The sequence below is a fragment of the Vipera ursinii genome (genome assembly GCF_947247035.1).
Source record: "Vipera ursinii genome assembly, chromosome: 3".
In the NCBI taxonomy this organism is placed as follows: domain Eukaryota; kingdom Metazoa; phylum Chordata; class Lepidosauria; order Squamata; family Viperidae; genus Vipera; species Vipera ursinii.
In genome coordinates, this window is record NC_139516.1 from 195,318,032 (window position 1) to 195,345,746 (window position 27,715).

The window sequence follows — 27,715 nt, forward strand, 5'->3', positions numbered from 1 at the left end:
TCTGTTGTCCAGCCCTCTATCCATCCACTTCCCAGCTGTGGGCTCTGTCCATTCTTTGGGCAGTATATCTTACCTCATTTTCCAAGATCTTTTCCACATACCATTACACCAAGTTAACATTTGTGATAACACTGTCACCTCTCTGTTTCTTTTACATTCACTAAAGGTGTAGATGGACCATAAAAAAGGCTGAGCGTCAAAGAATTGAGGCCTTTGAACTATGGTACTGGAGAAGACTCCTGCAAGTCCCTTGGACTGCAAGGCGATCAAACCGGTCAGTCCTAGAGGAGATCAACCCTGGCTGATCTTTAGAAGGCCAGATCCTGAAGCTAAAAATCAAATACTTTGGCCACCTAATGAGGAGGAAGGACTCACTGGAGAAGAGCCTAATGCTGTGAAAGATTGAGGGCAATAGAAGAAGGGGACGACAGAGAATGAGGTGGCTGGATGGAGTCACTGAAGCAGTAGGCGTGAGCTTAAATGGACTCCAGAAGATGGTAGAGGACAGGAATGTCTGGAGAAACATTGTCCATAGGGTTGCGATCGGTCGGACACGACTTCGCAACTAACAACAACAACAAGAGGTGACATGATAGCAGTGTTCCCCCCCTTTTCAACAGAGAAGGGGGGGTTCTACCTATTCTCCAAAGTAACTGAGGGCAGGGAAAGAAATAATGCATAGAAATTTCAACTTCGCAGCTAACAACAACAACAACAAAAGGTGTAGAAGTTTAATTCAACGGAGAGTTAAAAACTTTTTTTAAAAAAAGCCTTTAATATTTGCTCTAGTCAGTGGTTAAGATACCAGGCTAGAAGTTGACAGACTCAGGTTTAGTCTCTCTCAGCTAGAAGTTGAGAGACTTAGGTTCTAGTCTTTCTCAGCTAGAATTTGAGAGACTTAGGTTCTTGTCTTTCTCAGCTAGAAGTTGAGAGACTTTGGGTTCTAGTCTCTCTCAGCTAGAAGTTGAGAGACTTTGGGTTCTACTGTCTCTCAGCTAGAAGTTGAGAGACTTAGGTTCTAGTCTGGCCTTAGGCATAAAAGTGGGCTGGGTGACTTTGAGTCAGTTAATCTCTATTAGCCTAACCAATCTCCCAGGGTTATTGGGGTTTTTTTTGGGGGGGGGGGAGAAATACATGGAGGAACAAGTATTAGGTATGTTCACTGCTTGAGTTATTTATAAAAATAATAAAAGCAGGATCTAAAAAAATCAATAAATATTAATCAGGGATAAATGTGGAAAATGTTACAGACCAGATGAAAAGTCTCAGAGTTCTTATGACATTTTTATCATCTATTCTTTCTTTCTGGAGGCACTACTGATGATCAGTCATGTCAAATTGATTGTCTTCTAATAAGTTGAAATGAACTAGATTGAAAGAGCACGTCTATATATCAGCTTCTTTTCCATTGATCAAGATGCAATGGCCTAACTCTTTTTTGTCTGCTTATTCCTTAGACTTAGTAATCAGAATATGATATATAAACTAATTTCTTGTGTAAAATCATTTTTTTCTGCCAAAGTTATAGAATCAATTAGCATATCATGTAAACAATGATTATAGGTCAGGCCTGAATAGTGTGTAATTGAAGAGTTCTCAACTAAACAAGTAATTACTTGTCAGCCCCCGGTGCAATCATTTATATTCTTTTTAAAAACATAAGTTAAGAAATAAAGAAAAGCAAAAAGCATTTTGCTTTGTAATGAAGATCAATCTTTTATTACATAATGTTCCATCTGTCAATTGTGAATGTAACTGATCAATATTGTTTTGATTTTTCTCATATTCCCTTTAGAAATGCGAGCACCAACAGATGTTGTGTTTAATGCAATTTGAAAGATGATCTGAAGAATCACTCATCATACTAGCCATTCAAAGGAAGTTATGGAAACATGTACAATGAAACAGGAGAAATATTGTATAAATGCAAGATGCATATACACAGTGAATGTGACTTGCAATGATCACAGATTACGATTATTAATAACTATCATGTTCCTTTCTTATCTGCAATATCTTCTATAACTTAAGTCAAAATGAAAAAAAATAAACGTGGACCAATTATGGTCCAAATAGGAAGAGTTTTTCCTTCATTAATGTCCAGTCCCCCAGAACCTCCAGAAACATTCTCCCTTATTCTAGGATACTATGAAAATAGGGGCCATCGTCACTTCAGGGAGATAAAATGTTCTGAAGAAGAGGAATCCTTATTTAGAATGTCACAATTAGAATGTTCCATTTTGTCTGATAGGTGGGGATCTTACCACAGAAATCTTGCATGTTCTGAACATATGTCAATGGATGTATGCACAAGTGTGTCAGGTGCTCTAATTTTATTCCATCATGTCAATTTTTTTTAGAAACTATTTAGAAATCTGGGAGCAGTAAGTAGAAGCTTCATCCAAACTTTCAAAGGACAAAAATCTCTTAGATTAGAATCACAGAATTAAAAAAAGAAATAAACATTTATTTTGCTCTTAATGAATTTGTCATGCGAACCTATGACCAGAAATGTCATCACGTGATAATAGTGACTGTTTAATAACTCCATATTAACAGAAATTTGATATTAAAAACAATTAAGATAATAAAATTCAGAACACTTTATATTATATATGTGAAGGTATGAGCATAAGGTCCTGCTGACCTCTCAGGTCGAAAGCATGCTAAAGTGACTAGATAAATAGGTCCCACTTTGGTGGGCTTATTAATGGGAACATGAACGAAGCCCCCAACTGGGCAAGAGTGATAACACCAGTTAATCCTTTCACCACAGAACAGCTTTGGTGCTTCTGACACAGAAATATAGTATTTATTTATTTATTTATTAATTTAATTTATATACCGCCCTTCTCTCAAGAGACTCAGGGCGGTGAACAGGGCAATACATAAAAATAGGATACAAAAATTAAAATTATTAAAACATAATTAAACAATGCCCATAAATAATACAGATTTAAAATTGAGATAGTAATAAAATCCCACCCCGTCCCATCAGGCCAGGCCCGCTTGTTTAAAAAGATGGGTTTTAAGATCGCGCCGGAAGGAGCGGAGATCGGGCGCCATCCGGAGCTCTACCAGAAGATGGTTCCATAAATCCGGTGCACCCACAGAGAATGCTCTCCCCCTGGGGGCCACCAGTCGGCATTCTTTGACCGGCGGCACCCTGAGGAGGCCCTCTCTGTGGGAGCGTACTGGGTGGAGGGAAGTTGACGCCGGCTGCAGGTGCTCCCCAAGGTATTCTGGACCCATGCCATGGAGGGCTTTGTAGGTCATAACCAACACCTTGAACCTCACCCGGAAGACAACTGGCAACCAATGCAGCTCGCGGAGCAAAGGTGTAACACGGGAGTATCGGGAAACCCCCGATACAACTCTCGCGGCTGCATTCTGTACCAGTTGGAGCCTCCGAGTGGTCTTCAAGGGTAGCCCCATGTAGAGAGCGTTGCAGTAATCAAGACGAGAGGTCACGAGCGCATGAGTGACCGTGCGCAAGGCATCCCGGTCTAGATAGGGCCGCAACTGGCGCACCAGGCGAACCTGGGCGAACGCCCCCCTAGTCACAGCTACAATATGGTCTTCTAAGGAAAGTTGTGCATCCAGGAGGACTCCCAAGTTGCGAGCCCTATCTACAGGAGGTAATGACTCACCCCCCATAATGAGGGGTGGGATATCCTGAATATCACGGGATGCCGGTACGCACAGCCACTCCGTCTTGTCAGGGTTGAGACGAAGCCTGTTCCTCCCCATCCAGACCCGGACCGCCTCCAGGCACCGGGACATCACGTCGAGGGCATCACTGGGGTGGTTTGGGGTCGAAATGAAAAGTTGGGTATCATCAGCATACTGATGATACCCAACTCCAAAACCACGAATGATCTCACCCAGCGGTTTCATGTAGATGTTGAACAGAAGGGGCGAGAGGACCGACCCCTGAGGGACTCCACAAGCGAGAGGCCTCGCGGTCGACCTCTGCCCCCCTGCCAACACCGACTGCAAGCGTCCTAGGAGATAGAAGGAGAACCACTGAAGAACCGTGCCTCCCACTCCCAATCCCCTGAGACGCCGCAGCAAGATACCATGGTCGATGGTATCGAAAGCCGCTGAGAGGTCTAATAGGACTAGAACAGAGGAGTATCCTCTATCCTGAGCCCTCCAGAGATCATTCACCAGCGCGACCAATGCCGTCTCCGTGCTGTACCCGGGCCTGAAGCCCGATTGGTACGGGTCTAGATAATCCGCTTCATCCAGGACCAGAGGGAGCTGATGCGCCACCACACTCTCAACAACCTTCGCAAGAAAGCGAAGGTTGGAGACCGGACGAAAGTTATTTAAAACAGCCGGGTCCAAGGCAGGCTTCTTGAGGAGGGGTCTCACCACCGCCTCTTTCAGGGCGGCGGGAAAACTACCCTCGCTCAAAGAAGCAGATATAACCGCTTGGAACCAGCCTCGTGTCCCCTCCCGGGCTGCATAAACCAGCCAGGAAGGGCACGGGTCCAATAAACATGTGGTGGAGCTCAGCCTCCCCATGATCCTGTCCACTTCCTCCGGAGTCACAGGATCGAACTCCTCCCAGGTGACATTGACAAGATCGCTCGCGTCCTGATCGTCCGATACTGCCCAGTCGGAGTCCAAACCGGTCCGAATCCGAGCGATTTTGTCCGACAGATGTTGACTAAATTCCTCGGCACGCCCCTGCAAGGGTTCCCCACTAACCTCCTGGTTAAGGAGGGAGCGGGTCACCCTAAACAAGGCGGCCGGGCGATTATCTGCGGACGCGATGAGGGCAGCGAAATAGTTAGATCTCGCTACCCTCATCGCTGCGAGATAAGACCTAGTATGGGTTCTTAGTCGCAATCGGTCGGAATCAGATCGGCTGGACCTCCAAACGCTCTCTAGGCCCCGTCTCCGACGCTTCATCTCCCGGAGCTCCGCGGAGAACCATGGAGCCCATTGGGATCTGCGCCGGGTCAGGGGCCGCAAGGGTACAACTCGGTCAAGTGCCTCCGTGGCCGTCCTTTCCCAGGCTTCCACTAAGGCATCTGCCGAGTTGTGAGCTGAGGAGGCAGGTGGGGGCCCCAGCGCTGCCTGAAACCTCTCAGGGTCCATTAAGCGCCTGGGGCGGAACCATCTAGTTGGCTCAACAACCCCACGGTGGGGAGTGGCAAAATGGAAGACCAGCCGCAGGAGATGATGATCGGTCCATGACAGGGGCATAACAATTGGGGAGCCCCCACCAAGATCATCTAACCACCGACCAGATAAGAAAACCAAGTCAAGGGTGTGACCTCCCTCATGGGTCGGTCCATGAATTACCTGCGTCAGGTCCATGGCCGTCATGGAAGCCATGAACTCCCGAGCTAACTCAGATACTCCTCCCGGGGATGGTAGATTGAAGTCTCCCAAAACCATAAGTTTGGGAAACTCAATCACCAGCCCTGAGAGGATATCGAGAAGCTCAGGCAGGGCTGCTGCTACGCGACTAGGCGAAAGGTACGCAAGCAGCAAGTATTATATAATGAAAACATTTATTTTATAATGAATTGTTGCTATATCATAAATTTAGTTTTCTAGTTCCCTTTGAAATCTTTGTCTATTATTAAAAAGAAGGTCCCATTCTAAAGTTCTTCATTCACTAAGCTTTTCATATGGCTTAACGGAAAATGATAGGAGAAAAAGTATACCAAAGCTGAGGCCACATGGGTAGATAAGGAAGCATATTCTTGCTGACATCATATGCAATCGTTAGATGCCATTAGAACAATACGAAGCACTGCCAAGCACTGTGAATTTATGAAGTGGATCCACAGGCAAACTGCCAATGGAACAGTTCCTGCTGATCCAACTTTAAAGTAAAAAGTAAAGTATGAGATGCTTGTTTCATTGCAGATGTCCCCAAAAGCAGGATGGATTGTTATTTTTTTCCCTTGAATTAAGAAGCAAATTTCAATAACATTTTGAAGGAACAATGTGAAATATTTTCTTGATCCAAAAGGTAAAGAGCAACAGAGCCTCACAAATCTGCATAATGGGATTAATCCTGCTGAGAAATCCATGAACTATGTTCCATTCATTTTGTTTGTTTGTTGAAAGCAGCTGATGAGTGCTCCAGCTGAGGTAGAACTTTTTACAATTAGATTTCCTTCTGTTTCTTTGTTCCATTTCTATTCCACTCCTCCTCCAAGAAAAGCCAGCTCTATAGCAGTAGTCAGTTAAAGATGAACAAAATAAGGGATAGTTGGTTTGGAAGTTATTATTCCAGAATAAGAGGATTTGAAGCTTTGAGGTTCTCATAGTAGTGTCAAAGTTGAAAAGCAAAAATATATCAAGACTCAAACAGGGAATCTTAAATAACCTAAGACAAAGATATCTTGAAGTATTTCTTCTAGACTCAAAACAAAATCTGATTGGGGCTTCATTTCTATCTGAATTTCTTGAAACAGCCAGAAGATTATAAGGACATATCATTTATAGAACAAAACTTCTGTTGTCTTCTAAAGTCTTAATTTCTTATGAACTTCTGCTACTGATTTCTTGATTTGGTTATCTTTGTTTTATACTTTTGTAGTGGATGTATGTGAGGGAGGATATATGTCATCTTAATCCAGGTGAGCCAAGCCCTACAGAAACATTAATACTAATACTAGTACATGTTCAAGCCCCATGGATTTGTGAAGTCCACTAAACAACATTTCCAGAGTCATTTGTGCTTACTCTGAAGATGTCCATATAAGACTTTTGCATGTACAGTTCTATATGTGGGGGATTCCATGCAATTCATTAGGATCCTGGCTTCCATAGGAGCCAAGAAATGTCAACATGAAAACTTAAAAGGTTCCTTTCTAAAGATATGCTAACTATAACTTAATTGACTGATGCAGTTTGCCAATCCAAATATTAAGCATGATTGACCCTCAGTCCAGGCCAGAAAGCTCAAAGAGCCAGGTCTTCAGGTCCCGGTGGAATAAGCGGAGGTCAGGGGCAGTCCTAAGCTCTACAGGCAGCTGGTTCCAAAGGGCTGGTGCACCCACAGAGAAGGCCCTCCCCCTGGGTATTGTCTGCCGGCAATCTTTTACTGGCGGTACCCTGAGAAGACCCTCCCTGTGGGAGCGCACAGGACAAAGGGAGCTTGATGCCGGAAGCAGGTGCTCCCTCAAATATCCTGGACCCAAGCCATTTAGGGCTTTATAGGTCATCACCAGCACCTTGAATCTCACCCGGAGGGCAACCAGAAGCCAATGCAGCTCGCGGAGCAGAGGTGTTATGTGGGAGTATCGGGAAACCCCCATCACAACCCGCACGGCTGCATTCTGCGCCAGCTGAAGCCTCCGGGTGGTCCTCAAGGGCAGCCCCATGTAGAGAACTTGTGCCCAAGTTAAATAGGCATAGGATTATAGATTCAAGATGACTTACTGCTAACCAAATCCAAGCTCCATGAAACTCATTTGTGGGTCAATATACACATAGTTCTATGTTGCCAATGATTTTACTCTAATTGCATGTCATAAAATATTTTCATTCTTAAACAAATGTTAAGGTGCTAACCTGTAACTTAGAAGCCAAGTTCTAATCCTCTCTTAGAAAACAGCTAAGTGGCCTTCAGCCAGTCCCTCCTCACAGACTCTTCTATTCTGTGCTAGCTAGCTGATAAACAAAATTCCTTGTTGCTTCATGTATTGATGGTTTTGCTATAAAAAACAGGCAAGCAAATTGCAAATCCTGATAAGGATTTCAATTCACTAATGTAAGAGTGGAATATTATTGTTATTGTATTTGAGAAAGTCATTGGCAGTCCTAAAATACAAATGAGCATTGTCATGTACTTTTTACTATATACTCACTGTTACAGGCCTGGAAGCGTTGGGAGTAAACTCAAAAAGTCTCAAAGAACCAATGCTAACTTGACACTATAATTTTTTGTTTTTTTGTTTTTGTTTTTTTTTATTATTTTTAAATAGTATGGTTTTTGATATGTTTATTGTTGCACACCCCTCAGAGTCACCTTTGTGAGATGGGTAGGCATATCATTTTGATAAATAAATAAACATTATTGTGTTATATTTAGGATCTGGCATTTCTGCTAATACTGCTCAGAAAAAAAAAATCTATCTCAAAAAAGTTTGTTATATTCTAGGTTCCCAAGAATCTGCACTTTCAGCTCGGACATAAGTTTGCTGTGGCTAATAAAATGGCCCGTTTGGAATGTAATCAACACACTTATAGCAAGGAAACTTTCAAAGAGCCTGGCATTTTTGCAGATGTCACCTTGAAATAATGGATGGGGGTAGGAAATGTTTAAACTTATCCTTAACTATAAAATCTATACCTAATGCAACGATACGAGTATAGCAACTGAAATCAAAAACAGTTGAATTGCAAGGAATGAGGGAGCACAGGTGAAAGAACCTAGCAGGAGAAAATCAAAGCTTGATTTCCATAATTGCAAAAGATGAGAAATTATCAGAACGGCACCAAGGTAGAGACAATCATTAACACAGTATGGTGCATTATGTTTTTAATTGTACACTGCGTTGTTCCTTTAAGAGGCTTTGTAGAGTAAGTTGGGGGGGAGCATAAGTATATTATGAAAATAATGGTTTAGTTTGAATGTTCATTGTATTATGCCAAATGGAAAACTATTTTAATAAAAAAAATCAGTGAATCTTCTTACATACCAGGTATTGGTATATAACAACAACAACAACAACAACAACAACAACAACAACAACAACAACAACAACAACAACAACAACAACAACAATAATAATAATAATAATAATAATAATAATAATAATAATAATAATAATAATAATAATGTTGGAAAGAACCTTGGAGGTCATCTAGCCCAACCCCCTGCTCAGGCAGGAAATCCTATACCATTTTGGACAAATCGCTGTCCAGTCTCTTCTTAAAAACTTCCAGTGTTGGAGCATTCACAGCTTCTGGAGGCAGGTTGTTCCACTGGTTAATTGTTCTAACTGTCAGAAAGTTTCTCCTTAGTTCTAGGTTGCTTCTCTCCTTGATTACCGAATTTTCCGGCGTATAAGACGACTGGGCATATAAGACGACCCCTGACTTTTGAGAAGATTTTCAAGATTTTTCATCTTATATGCCGGAAAATACTTACATGCCAGTTGCCAAGTGTCCGACACAAGCCCGATTCAGACCTGTCTAATGCAGATGGTGCAAAACCTGCCGGTTCCCACCTGATGCCAGACAGCTCCGTCGGTGCTGCCTCAAGAGGGAAGGGCGTGAGGTGCCTGCCACGGCTCCCCGAGGACTCCTTAGCAGCCGGGGAGCATGCGTGTGCGCAGGACTGCCCTGCCGGCTCCCGCCCGACGCCAGCCTGCCCTGCTTCCTCCACAGTGAGAGGGGAGGGTGTGCCTTCCCGCGCTTGACTTGCAGCCACGCCAGAGCCAAAAGGGGCTTTTCCTTCCACCCACCCTCTGGAATAAATGCAAGAGCTCCCAGGGTCTGACATTTGCAAGGGGGAGGGGAAGGGGCTTAGAGGCTCTTGGGGGTAGGAAGGGAGAGTCACGTTGGAGGGGGGACTGGACTAAGGAGGCTTGAAGTTGCTTTGCAAGAACAGGGGCGCTCAATTGATTTATGTACTATTTTCCGGCGTATAAGACGACTGGGCGTATAAGTCGACCCCCCAACTTTTGAGAAGATTTTCATGGGTTAAAAAGTCATCTTATACACCAGAAAATACGGTAGTTTCCATCCATTGCTTCTTGTCCTGCCTTTGGGCACTTTGGAGAATAGCTTGACTCCCTCTTCTTTGTGGCAGCGCCTGAGATATTGGAACACTGCTATCATGTCACCCCTAGTCCTTCTCTTCATTAAACTAGACATACCCAATTCCAGCAGCCATTCCTTATATGTTTTAGCCCCCAGTCCCCTAATCATCTTTGTTGCTCTTCTCTGTACTCTTTCTAGAGTCTCAACATCTTTTTTACAAGGTGGTGACCAAAACTGGATGCAGTATTCCAAGTGTATCCTTACCAAGGCATTGTAAAGTGGTATTAATACTTCACTTGATCTTGATTCTATCCCTCTATTAATGCAGCCTAGGCACTGTGTTGGCTTTTTTGGCAGCTGCAGCATACTGCTAGTTCATATTTAAGTGATTGTCCACTAGAATTCTGAGATCCCTCTCACAGTTTCTACTATTGAGCAAGGTATCCACTATACTATACCTGTGCATTTGTTTTTTCTTGCCTAAATGTAGAACCTTACTTTTTTCACCATTGAATTTCATTTTGTTAGATAGCGCCCAGTGTTCAAGTCTGTCAAGATCCTCCTGTATCTTAAGCCTGTCTTCTGGAGTGTTGGCTATTCCTGCCAGCTTGGTGTCGTCTGCAAATTTGATGAGTTCCCCATCTATCCCCTCGTCCAAATCATTGATGAAGATGTTGAAGAGCACTGGGCCCAGAACAGAGCCCTGGGGCACCCCACTACACACTTCCCTCCATGTAGATGAAGTTCCATTGAGGACCACACGCTGAGTACGGCCGGTCAGTCAGCTACAAATCCATCCATTTTTGAAAACATTTGTAACGTGCCATTCTTGCAAAAAAAATAAAAATAAATCCCCACAATATTCTCATCCATATCTATTTGAATTATAAATCTCATATTACAATATCGTTTAAGATAATATTAAAAAGAGGGATGTCGGAAAGAAGGGAAGGAAGGGAAGGACAGAGGGAGGAAGGGAGGAACAGAAGGAAGGAAGGAAGGAAGGAAGGAAGGAAGGAAGGAAGGAAGGAAGGAAGGAAGGAAGGAAGGAAGGAAGGATGGAAGGCTCAAGTACCTTTTCTATAATAGCTATTATATGCTATTGTCTTCAAAAAGTGGTACATAGTGCATACATTCTTTGGCCATTCTGTAATTCATCAGCCCCCAGTCTTTTGGGTGCCAGGGACTGGTTACGTGGAGGACAGTTTTTCTGTGGATCAGGAAGAGGTGTGGTTTCGTGCACTACCTGAATCCTGCATGGGTAAGCATGGGGCTTTGCTCACTTGCTCACCTGGCAGGCTGCAGACAACATGTAATTGACAGCAGTCACATTAATATTCTTTTTTTTAGTGTTCTCCAATAATTAATTGGAATGGATATGGTTAAAAAGGCAATTTCTGAATATAAAATTATGTTATTGTTTCTTTTTATGTATAGATACATTTGAACTGTCATCATTATTTCTTTTCTTCCTTGCCATACTGAATTCCCTGTGGCTAATATTACACTTCTTCAGAGTTCTCTGCATGTAAACAGTGGTCAAAGTTGTATTACTATATGAAGAAAATCAATGCATCTGTGTTTAGTAGTTCAAAGGTGTGTCAAAAATGCTGAGCACTTAATTTTCTCCTAATCATTTCAGACTGTTTGCTCAGCTGGTCAATTTAGAAAGAGAAGGAGCAGTGAAGAGAGAAATAAATTACTTGGACCCTTACTTGCAATGATTATGTGCTTTTTTGGAAAGACCCCCTGAGGATCTGAAAAACACAGGAAGCTCGGTTTATAAAGGGAACATCAGGAAAATCAATGTCTGTCAGGAAATGTGTAGAAGACAACTACTTTTCGGACTCTACATTTATAAAAAAAAGTTTTAAAAATACAAATTTAAAGTTAAATATTAAAGAGGACTTAAAACATCCCCAGTTGAATTTTTGGAGTATTTCCTTAAAATCTGTTTGAGGTTTTGGATCTGAGTTGAATTCAAATGATATAAATGTGTGAAAACATTTGTTAGATATTGCAGATGGTAGGTAGCTAAGTAGGTAGGTATGTAGGCAGGCAGGTAGATGAGAGAGAGAGAGAGAGACAGACAGACAGAGACAGAGACAGAGACAGAGAAAAACAGAAATAGATTCATTAAATCTTGGGAGTTTGTTTGTTTCAGTTGTTAATCTTAGGAAACCAAAGCTGATAATAGATAGTAGATCAGCAGCTAAGGAAAGAAATAAAGGAATGCATCTAAAAAAAGGCCAAGGTTGAGGACTTGAAGACATAATGATGTGAACATGTCAAAATAGTAGTCTTGGTGAAGGGTTTTTCAGACAGAGGGAATCAGCCCATATCCAAGCCAAGTTGGACATGGGTTACTTTATTAGAATAGAATGGAGCTGGAAGGGTCTTCTAGTCCAACCTGCAGCTCAAGAAGGAAACCTTATACAATTTCAGACAAGTGGTGGTCCAGTCTCTTCTTAAAAACCTCCAGCAATGAAGCACCCACAACTTCTGATGGTAAGCTGTTCCACTGGTTAATGGTTTTCACTGTTAGGAAGTGTCTCCTTAAATCCAGATTGCTTCTCTCCTTAATTGGTTTCCATCCACTGAATTATTTGAATTGAATAATCAATTGAATTATTGATTTAGCTGAGAATAAATTCAGTCATTGGCAGAAATGTATTACAAAATATTACAAAAATAAGCTATAATGTAACATTTAAATTTGAGCAAGGCAGTAGATATTAGGACTTGACCACTACATTATCCAGTTTAAAACACCCAACTTTGTGACCATATAGAATAATATCTCTATATTAGAAGGACAATCGGAAAGCCTTCAAACTCACCCCAAATCCAAACAAAATGACAGAAGTGTGGCTGCAATGGTAAGAACATGTGGTCAGAGCTGACGTGGAATCCACTGCAAGGTGGGCACTTGCATTTAGCCCAGATGGTCAGCAGCCCCAAGGACAACCAAAAAAGTGATGGATGAAGACATGCAAGCCATGGGCATGTGCCCTGCTTGCAAAATGCAAGTGGGCAAAATGCAAAACTGTAGACCTCACAATATGGTGAAAATAACTAAAAAGAACAAGAAGATTGAAGGTATCAGAGATAATGATCAGAGTTTTACAGAGAGGGTGTAGATTCAGGCAAGGATGCTTTCACTTCTACAAGCCACTACCACAAATAAATCAATGCAAACACTTGTACACTTCTACAATTGCCAATCAATGGGTTGGAGAGGACAGGAGGGAAAGAAAACTATGTCCAAGATTCAAACAATGCCTTAGTTTGAGAAATTTGGTAAAGTTACTTTAACTTTAATACAGGGGTGTCAAACTCAATTTCATTGAGGGCCGCATCAGCATTGCGGTTGCCCTCAGGGGGCCGGGTGGGTATGGCCAGGGTAGGCGTGGCCTACTGGGTGGGCATGGCTAGAGTGTGTATGGCCTACTGGGTGGGCATGGCCAGCTCTACATCGTTCGCATCAAGGGTGCCTATGGGGGCCCGGGCAGGAGTGGGACAGATCTGAGGGTCTCTGGCAGAAGGAGGGTCTCTGGGCCAGGGCCAAGGCACTGGGGGCCGTTCCCTCACTGTTTCCAGGATGGCTTTGCGGGCCACATGAAACCACTTCGCGGGCCGGTTCCTGCCCCCAGGCCTTGTGTTTCACATGTCTGCTTTAATACAATCAAATTATACCTGATTTTTTGTTTATTAATTGTCTTGCCCTATGTATAATGTTGTTGTTGTTGGTGGTGGTGGTAGTGGTGGAAGGTACCTTGGAGGTCATTTATTCCAACCCCCTGCTCAGGCAGGAAACTCTATACCATTTCAGACAAATGGCTGTCCAGTCTCTTCTTAAAAACTTCCAATGTTGGAGCATTCAGAGCTTCTGGAGACAGGTTGTTCCACTGATTAATTGTTCTAACTGTCAGGAAGTTTCTCCTTAGTTCTAGGTTGCTTCTCTCTTTGGTTAGTTTCCATCCATTGCTTCTTGTCTTGCCTTCAGGTGCTTTGGAGAATAGCTTGACTCCCACTTCTTTGTGGCAGCCCCTGAGATATTGGAACACTGCTATCATGTCAACCCTTGTCCTTCTCTTCATTAAACTAGACATACCCAATTCCAGCAGCCGTTCTTTATATGTTTTAGCCTCCAGTCCCCTAATCTTCTCTATACTCTTTCTAGAGTCTCAATATATTTTTTTTACATCGTGGTGACCAAAACTGAATGCAGTATTCCAAGTGTGGCCTTACCAAGGCATTGTAAAGTGGTATTAGATGATATGAACAAGTGTTTGCCTCTACCAAGAAAACTCTGTGGATGTGTAGCCAACACCAGTGAAGCATTCATTGAGAGGGTCATCTGGCATTAACAAAAGCATATCACCGCTAAACAAAGGAAGGGAAACTCCATGGCACACTTTTTTCAGTAAATCAGGTTTTTTTAATTGTAATGAATGGCAATAAAAAAATGGAAGTTTTGAATGCCCCTATCTAATTTTTTTTTACTCCTGATTACTTTAGTTATACCAATAGCGTATTTCTTTCCCCCATTGTTGTTGTTAGCTGCGAAGTCGTGTCCGACCCATCACGACCCTATGGACAACATTCCTCCAGGCCTTCCTGTCCTCTACCATCTTCTGGAGTCCATTTAAGCTCACGCCTACTGCTTCAGTGACTCCATCCAGCCACCTCATTCTCTGTCGTCCCCTTCTTCTATTGCCCTCGATCTTTCCCAGCATTAGGCTCTTCTCCAGTGAGTCCTTCCTTCTCATTAGGTGGCCAAAGTATTTGAGTTTTAGCTTCAGGATCTGGCCTTCTAAAGAGCAGTCAGGGTTGATCTCCTCTAGGACTGACCGGTTTGATCGCCTTGCAGTCCAAGGGACTCGCAGGAGTCTTTCCCCCATTATCATCTACTAATTTCTGTGAACTTTATGTAGCTACAGGTAAATTCTAGTTCCTTTTCAATTCTTCAGAAAGATATTTGATTCTTTAGCTCCCATCTACCACATTTAATATGAGTTACATGACTCCAATCATGAGAATAGCTTTCACAATTTAAGTTGGCCATTCTAATAACCTCAATGTTTTTTAACCACATTTGGAATTCAGGGATCGTGTTATAGCCATTCTTATTGGGTATTTCATCACCATCCACCAAATTGTTTCCCTATGGTGCAGTAATATCTCCATCACTCTGCAACAGCGATAATTTCTTCCATTTGAATTAAAACCCAAAGGAAGCTAGCAGAATAAGATGCCCACTGGTCTTCTTTCAAGCTGGGAAATGTAGGGAATCTATAGCATAGGTAATACACAGAGATGTTCATTACAGGCCACAAAGATGTCAAAAGGAGGACATGTTGCGCGAATGACATAATTATGTATTTTGCATCAGATGCATTATGCCATTTGTTACGAGTACATAAGTCATATCATTTATAAAATATACATGATAACAAAAACAGCACCACTAGCAGTAGTACTTCTAACCATCAAGTACGCATATAAAAACAGCCAAGAAATACATAAAAGAGATTCTCAAGCAACCCAAGGACCAGGTAGATACATATAACTTTTGAAAATGCGAAGTAGGGGGAATATGGCACAATACTAAGAAAAATACACTTTGCCTGGAAAAGTGTAGTGTTGAGCAGCACAAACTAATATGGAATCTGATTTGAGTCTCTATACAGAAGAAGAAAAAAGAATTGAAGTGATTCTGTTTTTTCTCCTATATTATTGAACAAACGAAAAGCAGTTTGTAGATAGATAGACAGATAGACAGACAGACAGACAGACAGACAGACAGACAGTAAGTATATAGATGATAGATAGAAATATAGTTGATATAGATATATATATATAAAACACAATATTTAATCTTATAGTAGATCAAACTGCACTAGTATATAATCCCTGCAGCTAAAAATACTTTCAGTATTTTCTATCCGGATAGCAACTAAATTATGGGATAGTCAAACAGATAGACACATAGAAACACACCCATAGAGACGTACAGATACATAATGTATATATGGACTTGGAATTATGGAATTCCATATGTGAATATAGAATGTATATTTGGAAATAAGGGCCAAACTAATTATCATAGTAATTTCCAAATATCAGAAGCCAAACTTCTCAACTTGTGATTACATTTAAGAAAAAGAGGTGTCCATTGATCTTCAGACTCTTTGCATATAGATCATACATTTTATTATGATTATGTCCATGTATATAGCACAGCACTTATAAGGATGAATGGGAGGTGACAAGTTTCTTGTCTTCTAAAAATGCCATTTTTACAAAAGCTTGTGTGTTTATGTCAAAGGAGTTGTCAGCCTACAACTGGGTGGGCAACAATATATTTGAGTAAATACCATTGTGTAATTTGAATTTAAGAAAATAAGAGGGAAAGGAAACCATTGGGAGCAATGTGATAGCACTAATTCTAAATGTTGCCAGAAAAGATCAATCCAACAAACGTTTTAATTTGTACCAATAACATTTTTTTATAAGATAAAAAGAGTATTTACCTTGTCCTGAAGTTTGCTGGTTGAGGATGCCCATCATATAATGATAAATAGTCATATTCTTCTTCTAGAGCAAAAGACTGAAATACTATCTGTATCCTATTTCTTTCTTCTGCAATTATGACCCATGTGCAGTTTGCACCATTTGGATATCCATATGGAAAGCCTGGACTTTCTATAGTTCCATTGAGTCCTTTTAAAGTTCCACCACATGTATAAATAAATCCTGCAAAAAACAAAAGAGTTATAAGCTAAGAATTATTACAAATAAAATAGATAAGATAGATAAAATAACCTTTATTGTCACTTTTTACTGTGGGCACACTGGCATACATTAAAAATGAAATTCTGTTGCCTGCTCTCAAAAGTGTACACATACATAACACACATATAGATATGTTTTATACATACATATGCATATACCTACACCCTAAAATATAAATATTAATCACTGTCCATTTTGAATACATAGCGGAAAGAGGATGCTTGAGAGTTCACAAGATTGATAACTTTAATGAACAAAACTGTGACTGAATCTGGATGTTGTGTTTCAGATACCACAAAGTCTCTTTCCAGAAGGTAACAAGGAAAACAGGTCATGAAGAGGATGTGTAGTGACCCAGACAATACTGCGGACCTTGCTCAAGCAATGCTTATATACTATGTCCTGGATAGAAGGAAGTGAATTGCCAATAATCTTTTCTGCTATTCTCACCACCCTCCCCACCGCCTTCCTATCTGAAACAGTAACGCTTCCAAACTAAACTGTAGTGCAATATGACTCTATAGAAAGTGGTAAGGACAGGGAAAGGAAGATGTGACACAAAAAATGCAGGCATATTTAAACCAAATACCTTGTGGTTTAAAATAAATCCTTAACCCATTATGTGAATTTATTCTAAAGGATATACTTTGGGCAGATGGAGGAACTGTCAGCCCTACTTATTTTAAAATGTGATTTTTCCAAACAGTATGTTATGACCCAGTTGTTAAGTAGAATTTCCAACTGAACAGTGGAGTTTGTAACACTGGGTGAAAACAATTTTCTCAATATGTTATTATTAAATACAGTAACAAACCCCCAAACAGTTTGAAACCGGATTGCCAAAGAATTTTTGCCTTTTTCTTTGTAGACTGTAGCAGTTGAGACAAACACTTCTTCGCCCTTGAGATGAAGGAAAGATCACATTTTATTTTGTGATTGGTCTTCCTCCTTGCAATTAATCCTTACTGCTTTGGTCTATGTCTTCAGGTGTAATTTTCAAAACTCTTTTTCTGTGAATCTACCTTGACTTATAGCACATGTTGGGAACATTACATGAATAAATTGCCAGAGCAGAAATTTTCATTTCCTCTCCTGTTATCTCAAAAAGAATGTGAACAACAATTCACCATACTGAATAATAACAGCAAGTGAAAAAAAATAACTAAATATTTAATGTCTTTTTTAAAGCTAGCCTTTCAGAGAACAGAAGTGTTCTTTTGGCTTGTCTGCTATCTACATCATGTGTCAAGATGATACACAGGATTTCTTCTGATTTCTTCTTACTTACTGACCCTTCTATTACCATAACCAAAATCATCAATAGGAACATGTTGGAAAAAACAGGAAGGATTGGGGCAGGGATATTGAAAGTGGACATGAACACTAGGAAAAGAATTAAAACTGTAATTTAACTAGGCTTAGCTTTACCACTTAAGGGGTGTGGTGGCTCAGTGGGTTAGGACACTGAGCTTGTCAATCAGAAGGTCGGCAGTTTGTTGGGTTGAATCCTGAGTGCCGCGTAACAGAGTCAGCGCCTTTTACTCGTCCCAGCTTCTGCCAACCTAGCAGTTCGAAAGCATGTAAAAATGCAAGTAGAAAAATAGGGACCACTACGGTGGGAAGGTAACAGCGTTCTGTGCACCTTTGGCGTCTAGTCATGCTGGCCACATGACCACGGAGATGTCCTCAGACAAGCGTTGGCTCTTCGGCTTTGAAATGGAGATGAGCACTGGCTCCTAGAGTCGGAAACAACTAGCACGCATATGCGGGGGAACCTTTACCTTTACCTTACCTAGCTTTACCACTTAGCCAGTGATCCCTGCTGAACTTCCTTCTTGGCTAGATGGTCAAAGACAAAGAGAACTTCAAATGTGCTCCTCACAAAACAGTATTCAGGCTGTTCCATGTTTCATCTATCCAGCAAGACAAATTCCCATCAAGCCTTTATCAAGAAGTATACAGTAGGTGTGTAGACTCCTTTTGTGTCTCAAGTCCATAAATCATCTACTTTTGCATAGCTGCAGTATGCAACTATTTCAGCTGAAAACAACAATAAGCACATTTCATCCAATGGTTTCTTTTGTCAGCCTTCTCTTTTGCTCTGCAGTGCATGATTCAATATATTATTGGATTAATGCAAATAGCCGTCCTGTAAACCTTTCTCAAGTAAGTTTGGTCCGCTTCTGTCAGCTGTTACCAAAATATTTTGGGGGAAGAAGTGTTATTTTCCTTTCTCAGTATCATTCCTTGCCTCATCAACTCTTTTTCTATTTTTAAATCCCATCTGACTAAAACTTCAATTGTTATTTCTTTTTAACTGACTGTTAATTCTGTAGAAGCCATAGGGAGTATGCTTGGTTTGGATATTGCTTCTCAGAAGGAAGTTTGAATTGCTAATGAATTATGCATAAATGCTGTTCCTCATATCATAAAATGATACAATTTTTGAAATATGTGAAACCCATGTTGATGAAGCATGTTGCTATTGGTATCCTATTTCTCAAGGTCTCTCAGTTTCACATCCATACGACACATCTAAGCATTAGTATAGCTATTGTTTCTGTTAGGATTTAGGGACAGGCTTCCCAAAACTTGAGCTAAAGGCGTATAGCGTATCAAGCATCTTCATTCTCCAGAATGGTTATGCAAGTTGTTTTTTGGGATTCACAGAAAATTCTCTGGTAGATACAGAAATTGTTTAAGAATAATGTTAACCATTCTAATCATTGCGTTGGTTTTTAACATGATGTTATTCAGAAGCCTTTTTTGCTATTTACTGCTATTAGCATTATTTCATTTGATATTATTTCCTGTAAGCGTTCTGTTTTATTGGGTAATTCTTTTAGAATTTTGTCTGATTTAATGTGTTATCAACCACTCTGGGAAAAGATGTGGCATCCACAGTCACTATAAAAAGAAATAAAATAGGTTATTCTCCAACAATACTCAGAAACTGGCAAAGTCCATTGCTTCATTCAGCATTATTAAAACAACAAAATAGTCTTTTCCTCCAAAACTTCCATATCTGGATTGTCAGGTCAGTCCTGTGCTAACTGTCTCAGGGACCAGTTTTTGCAAAATAGCTCTAACTGAGCAGAGATAGTATTGCTATGCATGAATTCACATTTTCTTAAAAAAAAGAAATCAGAACTCAAATGTAAAGGAAGATCAAGAAAAACCAAGCAGTGTTTCTTTTGGGGGGAATTCAAATGTATATCTTGATTTTCAGTAAAGAGTCAACTTTGATTTAATGCACATAAAAGTCCTTAAAACTGCCTGAATAGGATATTTGGGGAAAAGCTTGTATTCATTTAATGTCTGACATGAACTCTCTGTTAAATGTCTAGTTTGCTTCTGTATCTGATGACTAGTGTACTCCTAAGAGCCTACTAACAGCAAAATGTAACCTTTCTGTGCTGGAAAGGTACTGGAAAAATAGAAATATTTGAGGTTAATTATTCTCAGACATGGGTATTCTTAATTTTTTAACTTTGTCTCAAAGTCCACTTTCAGTATCATGAAGGAATTGAACATTTTTCTGAATAAGGAGAAATCATCAAGCAGAAATACAGGATATAATCCTTTAATCCACAGTGCTAGTTTTGAAAGAGCAGGTTGTCTCAACTTTTAATGCAATCCACTGGCAAACAGATTTAAAATACAACAGAATTTTAAAATTCTACAAAAGGCAATCAGAACAGAACAGCCAAGACGAACAATTATTTGCAAATGCATTTGATTTGCATAATCCATTCTGAAAGTAAAATTAGCACTTTGTGGTTTTGGACTAATGCAGCACGTTTTAGCAGAAAGATTTTGCTTTTTCTTTGGTTTATATACCTCAGACCTATATGCTAAACTCTTTAACTCTTTTACCCCTTCATGAAGTTTCAGATTATTCATCAACCTCACATTTATATTATGAAAATAAATACTACTTTAGCTAATAGCACTGTGAGTGATCATAATAGTAATTAACACCATCAAACAAGAACGTCTGCCTAACCCAGGTCCTTGGGAAGGATGTCATAGGTGGATAAAAATACCAAATCCAGTCTAAGCATCTAGCTGACTGTGTGACAAATCATAATAGCAAGCTAAGATTCATAACCTTTATTGTCATTTACCTGTATACACAATGGCAGACATTAAAATGAAATTCCTATGCCCTGTTCTCGAAGGAAGGAACTGCACCCATCAAAGAATATCACCATCCCAAGATGACAAAATAATATAATTACAGCAGCAGCCCCAAAAATGCCAGGTTACACAAAAATGATACCAAAACTTATATTAATCACAATTCACTTTGAATACCCAACAGAAAAAAGAATCTTGAGAGTTAACAAAGTTGATATTATAAGGAACAGAGCTGTGCAGAATCTACAGTAGTTCTGCTTCGGGTACTACAATAACTCTTCTCAGAAGGCAACAATGAAAAAAGGGCATGGAAAGAATGTGTAAAATCCCTGACAATACTATAGACCCTGGTCAAGCAGTGCTTATATGTCATGTCCTGGATAGAAGGAACTTAATAATAATAAGAAAGAAAAAATAGGAAATAATCAAATAATGAAAACCTGACAAAGAGGAGACCCCAAAATTTTGGACAAGTTTGTGGTCAGGCTTGAGCCCCAATAGGAATGCAACATGGATAAGCAAGTTGAAAGCATGGTCAAAGTATGCAGCATGGAAAATATTAGGATAATTAAGGTAATGGTATGGGAGCAGTCAAAGAAGATAAAAAACCGGAATGTTCCAGGATCAGATTAAGTCACTGGATTCTGGCTAAAATCACTGAAAAGTCTACACTTTTGAGACTGGCAAACTAGATGAACAGTTTGTGAAAGAAAATGAAGAATGATTAACAACTGGAAAGACATTTCTAATTCAGAAGGACAAGGAGTAAGAAAAGAAGTCTGGAAACTAGAATATATATATTTCTGTAGAAAAAAAAGGATGCTGTGCTGGTTAGAGTATTATTTGTCTTTAAGGGTATACTTCTTTTCCAATGCAATACAGTATTATTTCCACTTATTCACCTACTGTCATTCCCCTTTCTCATCATCTTAGAATGACTGATCTTTGGCAAAAATTGCTGGCTGCTTTCCTATGGTCATTAATGTGTACCATCATGCTTGAAAGCAGCTACCATTGTCCCAGTCCCCAAGAAAACTGCAGTTGAGTGCCTGAATGACTACAGACCTATTGCATTAACGTCTGTAGTCATGAAATGCTTCAAAAGATTGGTTCTCCAACATCTTAGGACATGCCTCCCACTGAACTTTGATAAACATCAATTTGCCTACAGGGGAAATAGGTCGACAGACAATGCCATAGCTACTGCTTTACACTCTGTAGTAAGTCATCTCGAGAAGCCTGGAAGTTACGTCAGGATGCTTTTTGTTGACTACAGCTCGGCTTTCAACACCATTTTGCCGAGCATTCTCATCGAGAAGCTGACTGACTTGAAATTCTCCCCCGCCATCTGCGATTGGATTCAAGACTTTCTTAGGGATCGGTTACAAACAGTGAGGGTCGGCTCTGCTTTGTCCACCCCCCTGAAGCTTTGCACCGGCATGCCACAGGGCTGTGTGCTTAGCCCCTACCTGTACTCTTTATACACTTATGATTGTGTATCATCTGACCCATCCACTGCGATAATCAAGTTCGCAGATGATACAACTATGGTGGGTCTTATTACAGGTGGGGATGAAACAGCATATAGGGCAGAGGTACAAAAACTATCCATATGGTGTAGTAACAACAACTTGCACCTAAACATCGGCAAGACGAAAGAGATGGTGTTAGACTTCCGGAGAAAAAAGGAGGAACCTGCCCCACTTTACATCGGGGAGAACTGTGTAGAGAGAGTTTCCTCCTTTAAATTTATCTGAGTCTACCTCTGTGAAGATCTGACCTGGAAAGTTAACACAACTCAGGTGGCTAGAAAGGCCCAAGAGAGGCTTCACTTTCTTAGGGTCTTGTGGAAGAACAGGGTAGAACAACAGCTAATGACCCTCTTTTACCGGTCTACTATAGAGAGTGTCCTCTCGTATGATATTGTGGTTTGGTATGCTGGTCTGACAGCCGTGGACAGGAAAGTATTACAGAGGGTAGTGAGCCCAGCAGAAGACATTGTGGGCTGTTCCCTGACACCACTGGATGACATCGCCAGGGCTTGTTGCCTTGGAAAAGTGAGGAAGATTCTCAGGGATGACTCACACCCTGGACGGTATCTCTTTACTCTCCTACCATCCGGTAGGAGATATAGGAATATAGCCAGCCGTACCAACAGGCTGAAAAATAGCTTTTATCCGTGGGCTGTTAGGCTTTTAAATGGGACATAATCTTATGCAGAATTGACTTGGGAGGCCGGTGTGTGGTGTAGTTGGTTCACATAGTGTGGTGGGATAGAGGGTTTGTTGTCACTGTGTGTTGGGGGGAGAGAGCACGGGGGGAGGCTCAGCTAATCTCAATATACACATGTTGTACTTTGACAATAAACGTTTATTTATTTATTTAATTTATTTATTTATTGAATGGAATCTTGCATCAATCCTACATAACCAAAATTTTAAAAAAGCAATGAGAATCATTTAGGGGAAAAAAAAACCCAATCAGATGGACAAGTATCTGGAGTGTGATGATAAAGGAAGAATTCTGAGATGAAAGAGTGTTCCAAAATTGCTACTGTGATCTGGAAGTAATGATTTCGTCCTGAAGTCAGGAGGATCTTTGTGATAACAAAACAGCAAAGGTACAGAAGATCAAAGAAGTTCGCAAAGTGCCCTGTTGAATTGCTTCAAAAAGATAAGAAAAAGTGATACTACAACTACAATCAATAGTTAAATACAACAATAGAAGAGAAGAATACAATAATAAGCAAGAGTATCCATAGTTAAATACAACATGAAATGGTATTTATTAATATCATTATTTTACCGCTGTGAAATTCAGATACCTGAGGTTTCACACTCACTAAGAATCTTAACCACCAACTTCCAAGCAACTACTTAAGACCTTGACTCATAATCTCTTCTGCTAACTAATATACCCCAGCATGTTATCCTAACTAGACTGTGAGAAGTAAAGTCATAAACATGAAGCATTTGTCTTTTTAAAAAATGGCAGAAAAAATTGGATGACTCATTCCCTTACAGTGATATAACTGCTTCACTAAACTAAAGCTTGAAAATGTTAATGAGGTTTAATCAGAAACCTAGTCACCTGAGACAAAGTCATTTAATATATCTACCCTGGTTCCATGTAATCTAGCATATATTCTGGTTACTTGCCATTACGCTGCTGGGGCATGAGATTTTGCAAAATTGGGAGTGATATGAGTGAGTTAAGATAAACTATATAGAATTCAATATAAGTTTTAATTAGCAGCTAATCCATTGCATAGCACAGTGAAATTACAGAATTTTAATAAAGGAAAACAATAACACAGAAGTCCATCTTCTGATGTTGTTTTACAGCACAGGTGTCTAAACCAGGTTCTCCAACATTGACAATTTTAAAAATTGTGGACTTCAAGTCCCAGGCTTCCTCAGCCATCATGGATGGCGGGGAAATTTGGGGAGTTGGAGTCCACAAGTCTTAAACTTGCCAAGGTTGGACATTCCTGCTTTAGAACACTTGGGGAGAAAGAGTGACAAGACATTCAGGGTTGCTTGTATCATAGCTACAACTCCAGATGTACCTAGCTAGCAACTTTGTCCTATTCATAGCAACAAAAACAGTTTAGGTTATGATTCTAATTATAAGGCAGTCCACTTGCTTCCATAGTTTCTTACTGGAATCCAAGCAACCCAACCATTTGCAGCTGTATGGACTTTCAAGTATATGCTTGAGTAGATCTTCATCTGGAGAAGAAAGAAAGAAAGAAAGAAAGAAAGAAAGAAAGAAAGAAAGAAAGAAAGAAAGAAAGAAAGAAAGAAAGAAAGAAGAAAGAGAGAGAGAGAAAGAGAAAGAAAGAAAGAAAGAAAGAAAGAAAGAAGAAAGAAAGAAAAAGAAAGAAAGAGGAAAGAAGGAAGGAAGGAAGGAAGGAAGGAAGGAAGGAAGGAAGGAAGGAAGGAAGGAAGTTTTGACTTATTTATCTTGTTTTTTGAATGTTCTGTCTTACTATATTTATGTGTTTGTATAATAAAGACATTTACACATGCTGACATGTATGCATGAGATTTGGGCATGTTGATATGAGAATACAAACATTTATCTTGAGTTTAATTCAGTTAAATGTTCTGCAAGTTAAAATATCAGCTATACATCAAATCAAATTAATAAATCAAAAGGTAGAAAACCGTGGGAGATGCAAGGATTTCTCTAAGATGTTTTGCTAGCTCTTAAGTGGGTCATACATCTTGCTTTGACATCTCAGCCTTACTCTTCAAAAGTTCCATGCAAAGTTGAACACAGTATTTGCTTTCTTAGGTTGGAGAGATACTATTGCTTGTTCTCTACTGCTCATTCTATTTTACTGCTTGATTTGGCACATGATGTAACTCTTTTGGTGGCAAGCTGGAATTTATCTACAGAATTGTACAAATACAAGCAAAGCTATGGTTGAAGGAAAAGACTTCATCAGCGTCCAGTCCAAGCTGGGAATAAACAACATGGCAACTGCTTTAGAAAGAAGTTGTAGTTTATTGAAGAGGAGAGCCAGACAGAAAGATGGCTCTGGAAGTAAAGAGAGTGAGCACATGTAGTATGGAGTGGGTTTTTTATACCCTCTTGGGCTTTTGTTTGCAGTTGTTTCCTGTTCCAGTTTGAGGGTTTGTATTTCCTGTGTCATGTACTTTGACCTGAGTCTGAGTGTGCCTTTCTGGCATTCTGGTGGTGGTGGGTTAATCCTATCATGTTTCCAGTCCTTAGAATTTGGGTGGGGTATGTAGATTTTAAGGGTCTTTGTCTTCCTATTATGTTTCTTCAGTTTCGAGCTAGAGGGCTCCAACCTTCTTGAATGGATTATTACATATGCATTTCTACAGAGCAGGTTTGTGCTTGGGAGAGGGAGACTTGGGGCTATTAAGAAAAACTTTTTTGCAATTTATGGATACAAATGTATGGATCTTCATCTCCCTCTTTAAGATCCTTTGAGGAAATATAATATTCTGTCCTTTTAATATTTCCTTCTCTGGGGGGGGGGGTCTGACCCCACACTAGATTTAGTTTAGTATATCCCTTTATTTATTTATTTCCATTTAATGAAAACATTAGATTGATTTAATCTTGAGACTCCTTCCAAAGAACACAAGAGGATCACCCAATAATTGCTCATTAGAAATTTGTCCTTCAGATAGTGGAATGCTTATCAGAATTATCAATTTGAAGGTAGTGGGAGATGTCCTCTAAAATACCTAGATAGGGATTGTTATATGTTATAGAGTAGTGGTTCTCAATTTGTGGTCCATGGGCTCCTGTGGGCCCACAATATTATTACAGGAGTGCCTATGAAGGCTTGAAGAAATGTTATGATTTTAATCTTTAGTTAAATCTTGGGGGTCTGTGGCTATAGTCCGTGGCCACAAAAGGTATTTAAAGGGTCCCTGGTGAACAAAAGGTTGAGAACCACTGTTATAGAGCATTACCAAGAGAACAAAGCGTAGAATGCCTGTTTTTCATGTAGCAGCTACATACTTTCAATAATGACTATTTATATCTTTAAAAAGGATCATACAATTTGTGATTCATAATCCCAACTCTTGCAATGTGTTTTGGAAGGATACAATATACAGGCATCAGTAAACCCATCTTCATTTACATTCTGAAAACTGGCACTTCATGATCAATGAATCTGTATTTAAGCCCCTTTAAAGTGAATTTTAGATGATCTCTGTTAATAGAATCTGCAACATCACCCCCTTTTATTTGTTTAATTATTTATTGTATAATTAAATGTTTTCATTTTATTACTGATGCAGTGATTGAAAATGAAATTCAGATCCAGACTGAATAATTTAGAGCAGGGGTATCAAACTGCTGGCCCGCGGGCCAGTTGCATCATGCGGAGACCGCACCCATCCCAGCTCCGGCAATGCAAAAAAAGTTGTGATACATCGCAACACATCACACAAGGCGGTGAATTTGACACCCGTGATTTAGAGGGTTTGCAATTTGTGTGTAGAAATAAATAAAAAGTAAAAGAATAATAGTCCCCAAAGTATGTATTTTGTTTTGTTTTTGTCTACTAATTAATTACTATAATTTAAACAATGTGACTAAGATATTAATGGAGTCCTATAAACAAAAACCAGTTCTCGGTGAACCTAGCCTGTTTCTGGAGAACAATATTTTTATCATGGGAATTTTTGGATATATTGACTTTGTTGAATTAAGTTACTGTAAATGCTTTGTTGCTGTAAAGCATGAATAATTTTTGGGAGGAAATATATAACTCATTGAATTAAAATAAAGTGCTTTGCTATAATTGGATGTTAAAGAAACAACACAATACTTAATGATGAAGAGGCAAACGTGTGTTATAATAAAAGCTTTGCTTACATTATGGATGACTAAACAGAATAGCTTCTGGGACAACTAATAAGTATTTGACTATGTTAATTTATGCCACAGTTCTATAAACATTGATAGAGAATTCAGGGACAATTGAGCCTACTTCTGAGTAGAGAGAGATATTTTTGATTCATAAGGACAATTGTGTAAACACATATTTACTCACTAGTCACTAGCTTACACAGAAGGATTATAACATTCAGTATCCATCCAGAAACAACTTATTACTAGTGCTGTCTGGCTGTTTCCAAATATTTCACCACAAAGTGATTACAACTGCAAAAATTCAGATTTTTAGAACCAAAATTGTAATCATTGAAATAAATGGGGTGGTACCATCTCATTGAATTCAATTAGATTTTTCTATATGTGACATTTATTTTTAACTGAGGCTTTTATTTATGGGGACTTTTATTTATTTATTTATCTTTCCCCCACAATTGTGGAAAGTTAAAACATATAAAATTATAGGCAACAGTACATATTTTCTGAAATAAATACGCAATATATTATTTGCAACCCATTATATCCTGTATTTAAAATGGAAAAAAAAACTGGCTTTGAATATATATTTGGATAATTGAAATTTATGGAAATTTCACTCTGTTGATTTTGAAACAAACATAAACATTAATTAAAATGAGTAAAATCTTTA

The 27,715-nt window shown here is 39.7% G+C and overlaps 1 protein-coding gene across 1 annotated transcript in view; it reads right to left on the reverse strand.

Annotated features, from left to right (window-relative positions):
- The window catches only part of CSMD3 (CUB and Sushi multiple domains 3), a gene marked incomplete at its 5' end in the record, with an annotated part of 537,637 nt that extends 520,479 nt beyond the window's left edge, over positions 1 to 17,158 (reverse strand). Inside the window, 2 exons of the mRNA XM_083360336.1 lie at positions 16,278 to 16,500; positions 17,155 to 17,158. Coding sequence (XP_083216462.1) covers positions 16,278 to 16,500; positions 17,155 to 17,158 — 227 coding nt within the window. The remainder of the gene's footprint in view (positions 1 to 16,277; positions 16,501 to 17,154) is intronic.
- Between the last annotated feature and the right edge of the window lie 10,557 nt (positions 17,159 to 27,715).